The sequence below is a fragment of the Syzygium oleosum genome, unplaced genomic scaffold (assembly GCF_021117445.2).
Source record: "Syzygium oleosum isolate NSW1041296 unplaced genomic scaffold, Sole_v2.1 Sole_v2.23, whole genome shotgun sequence".
Taxonomy (NCBI): Eukaryota; Viridiplantae; Streptophyta; class Magnoliopsida; order Myrtales; family Myrtaceae; genus Syzygium; species Syzygium oleosum.
Window position 1 is genome coordinate 777,258 of NW_026607507.1, and position 16,490 is coordinate 793,747.

General features: G+C 41.5%; 2 protein-coding genes across 3 annotated transcripts; one reads left to right on the plus strand and one right to left on the minus strand.

Moving 5' to 3' along the window:
- The first annotated feature begins 4,762 nt into the window (after positions 1-4,762).
- Positions 4,763-6,450, plus strand: LOC115674676 (acyltransferase Pun1-like). Its single transcript, XM_030597149.2, has 2 exons — positions 4,763-5,858; positions 5,985-6,450. Exons 1-2 carry the CDS (start codon positions 4,814-4,816, stop codon positions 6,293-6,295), a joined length of 1,356 nt encoding a protein of 451 aa, XP_030453009.2. The 5' UTR covers positions 4,763-4,813; the 3' UTR covers positions 6,296-6,450.
- Positions 6,413-9,882, minus strand: LOC115666768 (serine carboxypeptidase-like 45). Of its 2 annotated transcripts, XM_056321515.1 has the most exons (11): positions 9,489-9,882; positions 9,284-9,385; positions 8,940-9,035; positions 8,725-8,817; positions 8,556-8,623; positions 8,180-8,461; positions 7,972-8,096; positions 7,614-7,706; positions 7,397-7,514; positions 7,117-7,302; positions 6,413-6,718 (listed from the first exon to the last, which is right to left on the minus strand). In XM_056321515.1, exons 1-10 carry the CDS (start codon positions 9,745-9,747, stop codon positions 7,117-7,119), a joined length of 1,422 nt encoding a protein of 473 aa, XP_056177490.1. In that variant the 5' UTR covers positions 9,748-9,882; the 3' UTR covers positions 6,413-6,718. The 2 variants fall into 2 exon arrangements, with proteins under 2 accessions (XP_056177490.1, XP_056177489.1); XM_056321514.1 differs by lacking the exon at positions 6,413-6,718 and having other exon boundaries at positions 6,897-7,302.
- Between the last annotated feature and the right edge of the window lie 6,608 nt (positions 9,883-16,490).

The window sequence follows — 16,490 nt, forward strand, 5'->3', positions numbered from 1 at the left end:
CTCAATTGGCAAGAAGTAAAAATGTTTATGACTGAATTGGCAAACTTAAAAGGTTTAGGATTGAATTGGCAAAAGTGCAATAGGTTTAGGACTTTTTGGATAATTTTCCCTAACAAGTAAACTATCAACACCGTGGCACTAGTTGCAGATGCATCGCGAGCGAGAGAGACAGAGGGAGAGAGAGAGCAAAAAGAAAGTGCCGGCAGAGCAAAGAAGTGGAGAATATTTGAGTGGGAAACGTAGAGTTTGACTACTTTGCGCAATTCTCCAGTTTCCCATTTATTTTTTGATTACGCTTTTGTTCTGCATCTTTGTTTTCTGGAAGACACATTTGTTGTTTTTTTTTTTTTGTTTCCTTATTAACCAAGTCAGTGCATACGAAGTTACGAGGACAAGTGTTTGGTTTTTTGTGTAGAAGAGCGAAGTTTTTATGCAACGACCATACGACATGACATGATGTATTATCGCAGCGTCTTATACGAGGGGCAGCTACCTCGTGTTTAGATAGGCAATGGTTTCTTTCTCTTTTTTTGTGTGAAATAGATGGGAAATGATTTATGTGCTGGAGGCCATTTATGTTTTTCCTTTTCCGGAGTTCAGACACGTGCTGTAGTGATATTCAACGAGAAAATTTCTTGGTTTGCACTTCGCAGGGATGAGAAGATGCTGGTTGGCAACTTCTTAGAAGTTAGAAGGATACAAAGGATGTCGCACTTTTCAAGAGAAAATTGTCCAAAAAGTTTTAAATCTATTATACAGCTGCCAATTCAATCATAAACTTTGCAATTATGTCAATTTAGTCCCAAACATTTTGATGATCTGTCAATTTAGTCATAAACCTTTTGATCGCTGATGTAGACGCCGACTATCTTACGTGACGCAACCGGCACTAACGTGAACAAATTTTTCATTTTTTTTCCTTTTCTTTCACTTTGGCATGTCGCCGATACTCAGCCACGGCTGGCGACCAGCCATAGGCGAGGGCTCAACCCTCACAGGGTAAGGGTGGCCCTCGCCAGCCCTCTCCTGTGGCCGGTCGTCAGCCACGGTAGAGTACCGACTACAAGGCCAAAGGGAAAGAAAAGGGAAAAAAGGAAAAAAAAAAAAAAAGGGGGGGGGAATTTTTTTTAACAAAATGCAAAAGTATCCACGTCAATGCCGGCTACACTATGTAAGATGGCCAACGTCCACGTCAGCGATTTCCAACCAAAGTTGGTCGTAAAGACTAAATTAGCAAGTTGTCAAAAGGTTTATGACTAAATTAGCAAATCATCAAAAGATTTAGCACTAAATTGTAACAATTAAAAAATTTAGGACTAATTTGATAAGTTATCAAAAGATTTAGGATTAAAATGACATAAATGAAAATTTTAAGTTTGAATTTGCCGCCGTACAATAGATTTATGACTTTTTGGATAATTATCCCCGCTTTTCAAGGTTGGAAAAATCATGCTATGTATGCGATTTGTCCACAACCCCTTTGCCTCAAAAAATGACGATAATCCGCGATGCATGTGTTCATTTTTTGCTACATAGTACTATATAGGTAATGTTTCTTGGTAATAATGAGGTACGGGCAGCCGGACTCGGCCGTGCCAAGAAGAAGGGAATGCTTTTGCCATGGGAACTTGGGAAGTGGGGTGACGTCGTTTCTCCGATGGCAGAAACTAGAGGTGTCAAAATGGGTCTTAAACCCATATATGACCAATTTAAAAATAAATGGGTCATATATGGGTCATTTAATTTTAAAGAGTCGGCCTTAAATGGGTTTTAAATTTTAAAGCTTAAAGATAAATGGGTCTAAATGGGTTGAGTTTGGGCCTGTCCAACCCACCTCTTAGTCTAGTAAATGGGTTAAGTACTTAGATCCATCCACACACTCTCTCCTTTTTACAAAAATGTTTTAAAAAAATCGAAATTTAATTATTTTTTCTCTTTTTCTTTTTCTTTTCTCTTCTTTCTTTTTCTTTTTATTTTATTCCGGAGGTGGTCGGCCACTGGCGACCGCCACCAGAGCGGGACGACCTTCTTTGGAGGCCGCGCGAAGCTCTAGCTCGCGGCCTCGGGCGAGCTCGAGCCTCTCCGATGCGCGAGCCTCGAGCTCGCCCAGGTCGCGACCTCGAGGCTCGCCGCCCAGCACGCGAGGCTCCGGCCCTCGCCGACTGTGGCGAGGCTCCGGCGTCGCCGTCTGGCGAGACTCGAGCTCACGGATACTGGCGAGGTGGAGCCTCGCTCGAGGCCGACGAGACTCGAGCTCGCCGGCCTCGGGCGAACTCGACCTCGCCGAGGGGGCGAGCTCGAGCTCGCCGGCCTCGGCGAGGCTCCACCTCGCCCGGATCCGGCGAGGTCGAGCTCGCCCAGGCCGGCAAGCTTGAGTCTCGCCGGATCGGCGAGGTGGAGCCTCGCCCAGGCCAGGCAAGGCCTTGGCCTCGCCTTGTGGTCGGTCGCCAGGCCACGGTGGCGGCGATCGGCCAAAAATAAAGGAAAAGAAAAATTAAAAATAATTAAAAATTCGATTTAAAAAATAAAAAAATATTAATTTTTTTTATTTTCTTGGATAATGACTTTATGGAAAATATTTTTAGAAATGTCGCATTTTTCGTAAAACAAACGAGAACCTCAATTTTAAAAAAAATTATAAGTTTTTTTCACTAGCTTTGTATTGCATAAAATGTTTTAGTAGTATAATTTTAAAAAAAAATCATAAGAAACAAGTATTCCTAAATTAGGTTAAATATAAAAGTGTTTTAGCAATATGGGTCGGGTCGGGTCGGGTATGGGTCGAGATATTTACACATGAATAAATGGGTCATAAACGGGTTAATTGGTCAATTTGGGTGGACCATTTATGACCCGACCCGACCCACCCGTTTAACAGTCTAGAAACATAAATTTGATGGTGTTTGTTTAATTATTTGTTATTTATTTATTTATTGTCCAAAACAGACTATTATTTTCAGAGTAAACTAGTGGCAGTCACATAAGCATTCTCAATGAAATAATGACAAAGATACTAAATAAATAGCTCCTTTCGTAACATCCAACGTATGTAGGAACTTCATAATAATAGAACATAAAAATAAGAGATTAGATTAAAACTATAAAAAGCACAATCAGGTAGTTAACATGTCCCTACAACACAATGTGAATTGATATAGATAAGTTACTAATCAATTTGGCTTGGCTAAGAAACCCAATTGGCTATTCCAGAAGTCATTTCACTCGTGGGATGCGGGCGACTCTGGAGAGGGGAGTAAAAAATACCGAAACCGAACCGAAATCTTCGGGGTATTTTCGAGTCGGATCTCATTCGGTTCGAGTAATAAGTAAAGGAGGTTGGGTAGTTCGACGGTTCAACTTGGTTCGGGCCAGGTTTTGGATTTTCTCTTTTTTCTTCTTCTTCTTCCTTCGCACCAACAGCTCCAGAAAGAGAGATCAACTACACCGAATGAACGAACCAACAAGCGAAGCATTTTCTCCATCGAACCAATCGGCAGTGCAGCTTAAAACTCTAGCAAACAGGTCTTCTTCACCCATCCGCGAGCAATCTAAACAGATATAACAGAGCAATGATGATGGTGGTGGATGGTGGTGGTGATGCGAGAGGGAGAGGGGGAGAGGGAGAGAGACAGAGAGGACCTCTCAGCCGGAGTGATGATGCGAGGGCGCCACAAAAGCCGAAGGTGAGGTCATCGGAGACGAGGACTCGGAGCCGCCATTTTCGGCAAGAGTGCATAGGGAAGACAAAAAGAAGCCAAAAATAAAAAGGAAACCCGAAACTTGAACCGTGTTTATTCGGTCAGGGTCATATTTGATTCGGGTTACGATTCGGGTATCGTGAAAATCCGAACCGAACCAAACCAAACCGTTGACATACCTACAAGGGGACCACACGTCTTCCCTCTTCTCGAGAATCCACACATCCCCGACAGCTATCACAAGTTTAGATTCGGCCTCAATGGAAAAATAAAATGAAGCACTTAACAAAGTCACAGATCAAAAACTACGAGAACGCTCCTTTCATTCTGGGGTGACAGAGGGGTCATACTAATCGAGCCCTTTTTTTTTAATGCTTTTTTCGAAGGTTTGGAGAAAGTTGCAATCAATAGGATTTTCCTAATTCTCCATTCTCGGAAGGAAGAACATGAAATTCTTTTTCCGTTCCGCAGAGACCAAGATATTGGATCAAACCTAAGCTCATGCGCATCACGTGTGGATAAGAATATTGGAAAAACATGAAATCCGTGAAAAAACAATATTTGTAAAGATTGGATCTGTTCTGAAAATGTAATTTCGAGTTGTTATAAAGTCGGAAAAAGATGAAATTTCGCGAAATACTTTCATGAGTTTTGTTAGAAAATCGGAAGGATGAGATTTCATGAAATTGTCCAACAACTATCTAGAACTCAAATTAAGAAATGATAATACTATCATGAACGTATTTTATCTGTCTATAAGAATGTGTATCCAATGACATTAAGAAATATAGAGAAATAAAAATTAATTAGAGGAACAAGGAGAGACGGCTCAACGCAAAAGAGGGGAGATATAAATACTTAGAAGACGTCCGACTTTTATTGAGTGCCCCAGGAAAGTAATGCAAAAGGTTCCAATTGTCGCTTAGACGTAGCGCCACGTGTCAAGACCCCGTAAGTCCACCTTTTAAAATATGACGCGTTATTTAAAATACCCACTTTCTTAACTTATATTATAAGAGTATTGCTCTTAAAATTTATGCATATGCAAACCGAGTGAATTGGGAGAAGTATTAGCACAGACAAAAGCATTCAAGAGCGAGCAGCGAGAGTTACAGATGAACATCATGCCGGAGCAGAGAGTTCACATCATCTCGTCAACCACCATCAAGCCTTCTTCCCCAACCCCTCGCCACCTCCGGACCCTTAACCTCTCCCTCCTCGACCAGCTCTTCCCTCCCTCCTTTGCCCCTCTCCTCCTCTTCTACGCCAAACCCGGCCCCGGAAACGGCAGCGGGGAACCGCTCTCCCGCCGCATGCAAGCCTCTCTCTCCGAAACCCTCGTCGATTTCTACCCGTTAGCCGGTCGGGTCGGGAGCAGCGCGTGCGTCAGATGCGACGATGAAGGTGCATACTGGATCGAGGCCCGAGCTGACGTCCGCCTAAATGACATTCTCAACCAAACCGAGGCAGCCTTGCTCAACCAGTTCCTCCCTAGCTTTCACGCTGAAACGTTGCATCTGGCCGCATCAGGGTGCATGCTCATTGTCCAGATCACGACCTTCAGCTGCGGCGGCATCGCCGTCGCTCCCTACACTTCGCACAAGCTCATGGACGGGTCCTCGATAGCGTGCTTCCTCCGGAGCTGGTCGGCCAGATCAGCTCAGAGGCTCGAGGGCTTAACCCCTCCGAGATTTATTGGAGATTCTCTCATGCAGACCAGGGAGTTGCCACTCACGTTGTCGGATTACGCCCCCACGGACCACTGCGCGACAAGGAGGTTTGTGTTTCATGATTCCAAGATATCCGGCCTCAAGGCCGAAGCAGCTCGTTCCATTGAGCCAACTCGATTCACAAGAGTCGAGGTCGTGTTGGCTCTCATCCTTAGATGTGCCTTCAAGGCTTCAAGGTCCGTAACCGGGTCTACCCGTCCGACTCTGTTGCAGTACATGGCGAACCTTCGCAATAGAATGTCGCCGGCCTTGCAGGAAATCGATGTCGGGAATCTCGCCTGGATCATCAACATTTCATTCAAAGGCAGCGAAACGACCTTGCAAGAGCTGGTCTCGAACATGCGGAAGGAGATGATCAGCTTTCGCGACCGTGAGGCCTGCGGTCTCAGAGGAAACGAGGGCTTTTCAAAGGTGTGCGAGTCAATTGCCAGTAAGTACTCTAATCAACTTAATCTCCAACCAGATTAAGTTCCGATAGTGTGATAATTCCATCCACCCGTATCGCGCATGTATCTATAGATTGATGAGTCTTCACGTGTTCTCTGTGAAATTGCAGAGTTGGGGAACATGATGGGCGAATGGAAGGAGGAGGCGAACTTGTACCGGTGCACGAGCTTGTGCGGGTTCCCGTTCTACGAGGTCGACTTCGGGTCGGGGAAGCCGGTCTGGGCAACGTGTCACAGAAGCATGAAGAACTACATATATTTGATGAACACGAAGATGCGCGACGGGATTGAAGCGTGGGTTACGCTGGGCGAGCGAGAGATGGCGGTCTTTGAACGTGACGAGGAGCTCCTTGCCTCTGCTGCATTGAATCCGAGCGCTGCTCATCACGTAATGCGTGCAACGATCCCTTCCCGGATCTGATGCTTATTTAATGGACTGTCCCATATAATCTTTTTTTTATGCATATGAGCTTTTGCTTGAGTGATTTGTCTAGATGTGTCTTGCCATTGGAATTGCGAAAAAGATGCTCAATAAATTCACCGCGAAAAGAATTCACATGGCTTTTTTACCATATACAGCAGTCCACTGTGATCCTAGCCCACACAAAGCCTATGGGTGTTATCATCAAATTTCAGGACACATTGACATAGCATACCATCGTTTCTTGCCCAATGTATATCAAACTCCCTGTTTCATAATAGTTTCTCCGGGGTAAAAAAAAAACAAGCGGTCGACCTGCGTTCCAGTTGCCATTTATGCTAGTTATGAGCTTTCCTTCTCATCAGTCATCTCTAAGTGGATTGTAGGTAGCAGCAACAAGTCCGAAAGAAAATAGTGATATTCCTATCTGCCATTAACTGGAATTGGTCAAATTTATGATCATCAAATCAATAACCAAGTCGAAAATACCCACTTACTCCAATAACCTATGTCTATCCATCTATCTATGATCTCATTAAAAGGTTCGGTGCCTGGAAACATTAACAAGTCAAACATTTTTACCTCTTGAAAACTGAAAAACTACAAAAAGGGTTGTTGTCCCTGTGTTTTGATTTCTATTGGGAATGAAACTAAAATATTCTGGGAAAACACGCATTGTTACTAATATATATGCTACAGAAAGCAGCATTAGGGAGCCAAACATTTGATTCCGGAAGAAGCCAAGAAAAGCGAATCGAAAACATGATGAGTTGATGTTTTCTGCTAATCAAATCAGATGCAGTTCATTTTGGTAGGACGACTTAGTAGTAATTACGTTTTTCCACAGCAGACTCGGACAAGAGCCCTTCCGGCAATGGCCTCCCTCCCAGAAATGAGCTAAACAACACCAGCGATCTCTCTGGCTGCGAAAACGGCGCTTCATGAGATGCCCCTCTGATTGTCGCAAATGATAATATACCTCCATACACTTGTGTCCACCCAGCAACCTATGAAAAATGAAGGAAAGGGCCTCAGTTTCGTCAATTAACTATTAAAATCAATGGGAGGACTGATGTTTATGAAGGTTATTACTGAGCCGACCTGTCTTTCCTCAAACCAGACTCTATAAGGCACGGTTGTGTTCAGTCTCAATTGCTTTGCTAAGTTGTTCACTAGAGTCCTTGTTCCAATTAATGGAATAACAGAATCTTGATCCCCACTGTCGACATATTTCAATGAAAAATCAAGACGTCGTCGCCGTTCCTTAAATAGCCCCTGAAGTGATATACCAATTCCGAAGAATGTCATTTGTGTTTACCTGTAAACTAAAACGTGGATTCCTGACTTCACTAGCTCCCCCAAAATCGTAATGGTGGGTATCTCCAGATTTTGATATTCATATCTGAGAACCCTGTAGCACACAAGAATTATGAGGGAATTCAGACCAAGGAGCATGTCATAAGGTGAAGAACCCAAGTCAAAGAACGAAGGATTAATGTTAGGAAGAACCAATCATATAGTCCTATTAACGTAACAAAGTTACGGAGAATCTTGTCTGGAAATTGGGAAATGTGGATATACTTTGACAAGACTCATCAAGATTAGTCACGATGCCATTTAGCCATAAACTTGTGCCTCTAGAAAATGAAGGTCCAAGGAGTGAAGTCGATCCTTACTCGCTGCACACTGTCCATGTAGAGATTCCAACCAGCCGAGCATGTAGAGCCTCCTGCACTTCTTTCCTGTTCAAGTACTTGAGGGTTTCGTCTTCTACACATACATCTATCTTCTCTGTTTCTTGCTGGAAGCAGCATAATCACAAAAATTCAAAAGGTTGTGAAGGGGGAAAATAAAAAATTCATCAGAATGGATGAAGAGGCTCACCAGCTTATTCAAAGCTGCAGACTGTGAAGAAACTGTCGACAAACAAACATCAAGAGTGACACCGTACGTGTCTATGAATTTGCTTATTTCTCTTGATGCTTCGCTGGCCACATGAGAGCAGACAGGTGTGAGGGGGCCGCTCAGTGCTTGTCTGCCAATTTGGGAGTAATTGCAATTTGTGTTGAAACTTTCGTAGGTTGCGTCTGATATCAATCCATGAGACCATAAAAACTCTGCCCGTGAGTTGAAATCGGTGTTGAACTCAAGAAGTGGATTTCCTATCTACAGTGAGCATGAGATTTGTCCATCTCAGTAGGTATCAATCTATGAATGTGAGATGCTAATTCAAGTTTGCAGACTTTTCAGTCAAACTCACAGCAATTCCTTTCAAATTGAACAACTTGGATTGCACCACGAGCATTGCAAGTTGTGGAACATAATGACCTGGTAAGAGTGAAATTAGATAGAAAATTCTGCATTCATTGAACTTCCAACTCATTCAACCATGCAAATCGGTGTTCGCAAAATCTTAATCACTAGTTCACCTGCATAGCTCTCTCCTGTGATGAATAAATCTCTCTCCTTGTATTTCGGGAATTTTTCTAGCCAGTTGCGGAGGAATGCGAGATTGTCTCTTGCTGAAATGTGGAAGCATTGCTTAGCTGGCATTAGTACTTAATTTCAGCTTCAGATTAGATCTGTAGATCATCGCTGCACCTTAATTTGTTAAAAATATATTGCAATTTGCAAGGAAAAGAACCTGTCATCTTGTCATCGACGGAGTTATAATAGGAAGTATTGACAGAGTAGGAGAAACCAACTCCTGCCGGAGATTCCAGGTACAACATGTTTGCTTCTGTAAACAAATTGAAAAATGCAAGAATTAGCCAATTACAGAATCTCCAAAGTCGGAACTACAACACAGCAAATGCGATCAATCTCACATTCACCCTCGAATATAATATTTCTGACACAAGGTCTGGTTCAGTTTCCTATCGATCTAAGCTTTCGCGAGGAGAGACAACATGTTCAAATGCGTATAAGCTGCTAAAATTACACGCTTAACTTTTTTTCCCCGCCTTTGTTTAGGGAGTTTACGCTGACCTTTATTCCAGCTATAGTCATTTTTCAGGAGCACATCTCCACTGGGCTTGAATGGTCCATGCTCCCAGAAAGCACCAACTCCGACGGATGAACAACCGGGCCCTGCAGAGTGCAACCCCAACACACAAGCAAACTCCAGTGTTTTTCAACATGCTCGTTTCATTTCTCACCATCATTTACTCGAACTCAGTCCAGATGGTTTTACCTCCATTGAGCCAAAGCACGAGAGGCTTTGAAGCCGGGTCGGCTTCGGCTTCGGCGAAGTAATAGAAGAGAGCTCTCTGTTGCTTCTCATCCACGGTGATGTACCCTGCATACTGGCCGAAGCTGACCCTGGGCTGTCCCGGCAAGCTGACGATTTTGTCAGCATCTGATATGGTGTTCAGGGTCGAGCTTGAGCATACTCGGGTCAGTGTTACACCGAGTGTTGCTGCGATAAGCCAGGGCACTAGTGGCGGGTGCATCGTGAGGTCGAGTGGGAGAGAGAGAGAGAGAAAGAGTAAAGCAAAACGCCCGCAGAGCAAAGAAGTGGAGAATATTTTGTGTGGAAAACGTAAAGTTTGACTACTTTGCGCAATTCTCCAGTTTGACTGTTTTTTCTTTTGGTGAAATAGGTAGGAAATGATTTACGTGCTCAAAACTTTTTATGTTTTTTTCTTTTTTCGGAGTTCAAACACGTGTTGTAGTAAAATTCAACGAGAGGCTGTGCTGGTTCGAACTCTGAAGGGATGAGAAGATGCTGGGTACCAACTCTTACAAGAATACAAAGGATGTCGCCCGTTTCAACGTGTGCGATCCGTCCATGTCACCTCCCTCTAAATAATAGATCTAGTCTTGGACAAAACGAGGATAATCCGTGATTCCCCTGGCCAGACGTCGACGTGTCCAAACAACACAAATGTGACTTGAAGTAGACAAGTCATGATTAATTTGGCTTGGTCAAGAATTCCAGCTGTCTATTCCAGAACAACAATATTCCCAATTTTTGCTTTCCCTTTCTCCATTATCACTAAATAGTGATGTAATTTAATTCGGTTCATATATAACTGACCTCAAAAAATTGATTTAATGTTAGAGATATCTCTATTGAAAAAATATTAAACCTAAGGTCATTCACATTGTGTACTGATAAAAACTATTTATAAATTAATTCCATTTTGGAAATGTAGTTCTAAATTGTTTTAAAGTCGGAAAATGTCATTATTGTCCAAATCTGGGAGAGGGCTTCACAGCCCTTACCGGCCACTATGGGCAAAAAAAAAAGGAAAAGGAAAAATAAAAATAAAAATTCAAAAAATATATTAAAAAAATCGTCATGTCAGCATCGGCTAGCTAAATTTGGCCGCATGGACTGAATCGGCATAAATGCAAAAAATTTATGACTGAATTGGCACAATTACAATGGATTTGAGACTTTTTTTTGGTAATTTTCCCAGTATTCTTGAGCCAGTTGCATTTTTTACTGTTAAAAATGCTCCCTCTTTGTTTTAGGGAGGTGGCTGGATGAGACCGAGCTGATGAAGAGGCATAGCGAGTTGATCACCAAGAGAGGCACGTAACCCTTGCCGGTCTTGTTCTGGCGGCCCTCGAAGGTGCCGAGCGAGCGCGCCCTGACAAGTCTCCTTGCTAATGATAGGAAGTTTCCATGTTGTCGAGGGTTGGAGAGTGTCAGGATTAGAACTCTTATGCTATGATACAACGTAAGGATTTTCTAACTTGACTACTTTGAATGTTATGGACAGACAAAACCCAAAAATATCCGGATAATTCTCTTCGTGAATCCATTTGTTCAAAGCCCCCATCGCCAGCACTCCGCTACTGTCGCTGCTGCTTTCGGTGCCGGCCACAGAATAGAAAGGAGATAATGACATAAACAGCCTCCGAATTTTGACACAATATGTAATTTGTTCCTAAACTTTTAATTTGTTCAATATAGTCCCCGAACTTTAGTCTAATGTTCAATATGGTCCATAAAATTTTAATTTGTTCAATGTGGTCCGTGGACTTTTCATACGTGTTCAATATAGTCCATGAGCTTGAATTAATAGAAGGACTACATTGAATATTTTCATAAAGTTTAGGGACTAAATTGAACATATACTAAAAGTTCAGGAATGATATTGAACAAATTAAAAATTTAAAGACCACATTACACATTGAGTTAAAGTTTAAGGACTATATTAAATAAATTAAAAGTTCATAGATTATATTATATATTTGGCCAAAGTTTAAGAACTGTTTGTCTCATTTTCGTAACCGAAAAAATCATACCTGGTTGGGATCATGACTGGGGTTGCACTACAAAAAAATACGAAATTTGCGACGGAAATTTGCGACGAACGTTTTGCCGTCGCAAATTTGCGACGGATTGTATTTTCCGTCGCAAATTTGCGACGGTTTTGCGACGGAAAATACAATCCGTCGCAAATTCCGTTGCAAATTTACGACGAAAAAACGTTCGTCGCAAATTTCCGACGGAAAATAAAACCGTCGCAAAATCCATCGCAAATTTGCGATAGCATTGTAAGTCCGTCGCAAATTTGCGACGAAAACTGCGTCCATCGCAAATTCGTAGTTTATCAGCCCGTGATATTCCAACCCTATCTCTCTCTCTCGCTCTCTCTCGCTCTCTCTCGTTTTTCTCCCTCTTTCGTTTGTCTGAATTCAGCAAAATCCGCGCACGCACATATTAATCTCGGTGAAGCTTTTGTACCGGTAAGTGTCATAGCTAGCTTCGTGACTATTCGTCGTTGCATTGTAATTTCCGTTTTTTTAATATATGTTTATGTTTGTTTTTTTTTTGTATCTGCATCACCGGTTTAACGACCGGCGACCGGCGACACCTCGCCGGCCTTTGGATGTGGCCGAACGGCCATGCCGTTTTGCGACGAAAATAGTTTCCGACGCAAATTTGCGACAAATAAATGAAAATTCTGTTGCAAATTTGCGACAGATACTATGTGCCGTCGCAAATTTGCGACGGATACCTGATTCCGTCGCAAATTTGCGACGAATAAATGAAAATTCCGTCGCAAAATTTGCGACGGAGTTGAGTATCCGTCACAAATTTGCGACGCAAAACTAATTCCGTTGCAAATTTGTGACGGATACATTCCGTTTCCATCGCACATTAAAAATTATTAAAAAATGATTCTTAAGTGATTATTCTTTTTTGGGTATGTGCCTAATTGAAGGTCTCGCAATCCAAGTGGACGTTGCAATTCTCATCAAATTGATCACTTTCTCCTACAAATATTTCAGTCAAATAGCACCTGGTGAGTCTTCTTTACATTGTAGTTTTTTCTATTTTTGCAATTTGATATTAATTGTTGCATGAATAACAAAAATTATAATTTCCAAAATTTTATGGTTTTAATTAAGAATAATAGATATGATATTTTAAATATTTTACCAGAATTTTTTATTTTAATACGGACACAATGCAAAGAGAAAGGGCTTGGATGTATAATAAGAACTTACGGACGTCAAGGATTGACGGATGAGTTTAAATCTTGGGTTGGAACTATTTTTAGACTTTGCTAGTAGTAAATATGAGTTAATGGATGGAAATAAGTTAAGGTGTCCGTGTAAAAAGTGCGGTAATGGTAAATTTCTTGTGTGTGATCAAGTTAGAGAACACCTTATTAGATTTGGGTTTACTCCGAACTATTATAATTGGACTTCCCATGGTGAACCATTTATATCTGATGAAGGATATGGAAGAAGTGACCAACTTTCAGTTAGGGAAGAATGTGGCTATTATGGGCAATTGAACCCATACGAGAGGATGGTGATTGATGCAGCTAGTTATAATTTTGTCACAGAAGCAAATCATGCAAGTACTAGTTTTACTCCTACACGTGAACAAGTGGGTACTAGTCATGCTTCACAATTGGAAGATATAGGAGTAACGGGTTTTGAGGAGAATGTGTATAATGAAACTTTTCAATCTAATCAGTTCTGGGATGTCTTGAAAGCAGCAGATGAACCTCTATGAACAGGTTGTGAGGACCACACTAAGTTATCGGTGACAGCCCGACTATTAAATATCAAGGCAGAGCATAATGTGTCTGCGGATTGCTTCAACTCTTTTGTTGAAGTAATGCGGGAATCATTGCCTTGTGATAACAACATGCCAAGTGATTTTTATGATATGAAAAAGCTAGTGGATAACTTAGGTCTTCCGGTTGTAAGGATTGATGTATGTAGTAGGGGTTGTATGATATATTGGAGAGATGATGAAAATGCAGAATCTTGCAAATTCTGTAGCCAACCTAGGTACAAGATTAACAGGAGGCCGGGTTGTAATCAGAAGCGTAAACCATGCAAGTAAATGTTTTATCTGCCCTTAATCCGCAGATTGCAAAGGCTTTATGCGTCTAAAGCCACTGCTGAACACATGACTTGGCATGCAAATCATGAAACAGAAGAGGGTCTAATATGTCATCCTTCAGATGCATAGGCATGGCAACATTTTGATAGAACATACCCTAAGTTTGCAATGGAGCCTCGGAACATCAGGTTAGGTCTCTGTGCCGATGGATTTGCTCCATTTGGGAGAACAGGAAAAAGTTATTCATGCTGGCCAGTTATCTTAACGCCGTACAATCTTCCACCGGGTATGTGCATGAAGACACCTTATATGTTTTTGACATTGATCGTGACAGGGCCGCAAAATCTGAAAAAGTTGATAGATGTTTATATGCAACCATTGATTGAGGAGTTACAACGGCTATGGGTTGAAGGTGTCCCTACGTATGACGTTTCTACCGATCAAACATTTGTTATGAAGGCTGCCCTTCTTTGGACGATAAATGACTTTCCAGCTTACGGAATGTTATCTGGATGGAGTACAGCTGGGATCTTAGGATGTCCGATATGTTTGGAGAGGACAAAGTCATTTAGATTAAAACATGGAAAGAAGCCTAGCTATTTTGACTGTCACAGACAATTTTTACCGCCAAGTCATCCTTTCAGAAGGAATAAGAAAGAGTTCAGCAAGAATAGGACTGAAAGAACGCGTCCACCATTGAGGTTGACTGGCGATCAAATTTGGGAGCGTGTGCAGGACTTTCCAACTGTTGTTGAAAACCCGCACGGCACGACTTTTGAGTACGGAAGTACACATAAGTGGACAAAACGCAGTATATTTTGGGATCTACCATATTGGAAGGCCCATCTTATTCATCATAATCTTGACGTCATGCACATAGAAAAGAATGTTTTCGACAATGTCATAAATACTGTGATGGATGTCGCCGGAAAAACAAAAGACAACTTGAACGCAAGAAAAATATGAGAGATATTTGCGATCGGCCAATACTATTGTGCAATGCAAGCGGGGGACCAAAGCGAAAGCGGTTTATACATTGGATAAGGAGCGAGGCGAGTTGTTTGTTAATGGTTGAAATCGTGCGGTTTCTGATGGATATGCTTGAACCTCGGGAGATGTGTTGATTTGAAGGAATGCAAGTTGACAGGTTTGAAGAGTCATGATTGTCACATCCTGATGAAAAGACTAATTCCAATAGCTTCGAAGGAAGTTTTACCGAACTTTGTATGGGGCGCTATTACAGAATTAAGCAATTTCCTCCATGATATTTGCTCGACTGCGTTAAAAGTATCGCACATGGAAAAACTAGAGAGAGATATTCCAATTATTCTTTGCAACTTAGAAAGGATATTTCCTCCAGCGTTTTTTGATTCGATGGAGCATCTCTTAGTTCACTTGCCTTATGAGGCCAAAGTTGCAGGTCCCGTCCAATTTCGATGGATATATCCATTTGAGAGGTAATGTTTTCTTTAAAATACAGTTCAAATGAGTTTATCATATAATATGTCCCGATAAGCTTCTTTCTATTTCAACTAGATTCTTATATCATTTGAAGAAAAAAGTGAAGAATAAGGCACGTGTTGAAGCTTCAATTTGTAATGCATATATTGTGGAAGAAGTGACGACATTTGCATCATACTATTTTGAGCCGCACGTTCAATGCAAGAGGCGGAGAGCAGGCAAAAATGATGAGGGCCCCATTGATCCCAATTGCACAGCATTCTCTATTTTCAATTATCTGGGTCGACCAAGCGGCGCATGTCAGTTTCATTACTTATCAGGCGAAGAACTTCATACAGCCCATACTTATATTTTACTGAACTGTCCAGAAGTCGAGCCATACTTCAAGTAAGTATAAATTTGTAAATATATGTTTTGCGTATCAAATATTTGCTAATAATGATATGGTTTTTAATATTAGGATTTTCCAAACTTCAATGTTTGGACTACAACCAAATGAGTTTGACCGTTTGTGCGATGAACAATTTGTAGCATGGTTCAAGACATATGTAAGTTGCCTATGGATCAAAACCAAGTCATTAAAATTATATACATCATTTAGTTAAATATATATTATTAACTTTGCATGTGTAACCTTAGGTTCATAGTAATTATGATGAAATTGGAGGGCAAGGATTGCTACATTATCTGTCATGGGGTCCACAGTTAAGAGTTCGAAGTTAGCCAGCATATTTCATAAATGGATATAATTTTCATACTCAAGAATATGGAATGGGAAAATCCACAATGAATAGTGGTGTGTCTGTTCGGTCATCCAATGGTGACAGTTCGAAAGATGATTTTTATGGCTTGTTGGATGAAATCATAGAAATAGAGTACCCTGGACCATTAATGATGCGGGTTGTGTTATTTAAGTGCACGTGGTTCGACCCCGTCAAAGGAATGAAGGTGCATACGAAGTTCAATTTGGTTGAAATAAATCACAAGAAAAGGTATATGAAGTATGAACCATTTGTCTTGGCACAACAAGCAATTCAAGTATGTTATGCATTATATCCTAGTTTGAAACGTGACAAAACTGATTGGTGGGTTGTATGTAAAATCAAAGCACGAAGGAAAATCGAGGAACACTGGAAGGATAGAGCCTACCAACAGGAGGAAGTGTCTAACACGGTTGAAATTGAGGAATATAACATACCAACTTTACGAGATCCGTGTGGAGCAATGATAGATGTGGAGCCAACTGAAATTTGCGAGTTAAATGTACAAGAATGTTCAGAATCTGATTTTCAGACAGATGACGAAGACGAGGACGAGGACGAGGACGAAGACGAAGACGAAGATTAAAATTTTTGTCACAAAACACTACAGATGTGTAATTATTAATGCTACAGGTGCTATTTTGGTTGTTAT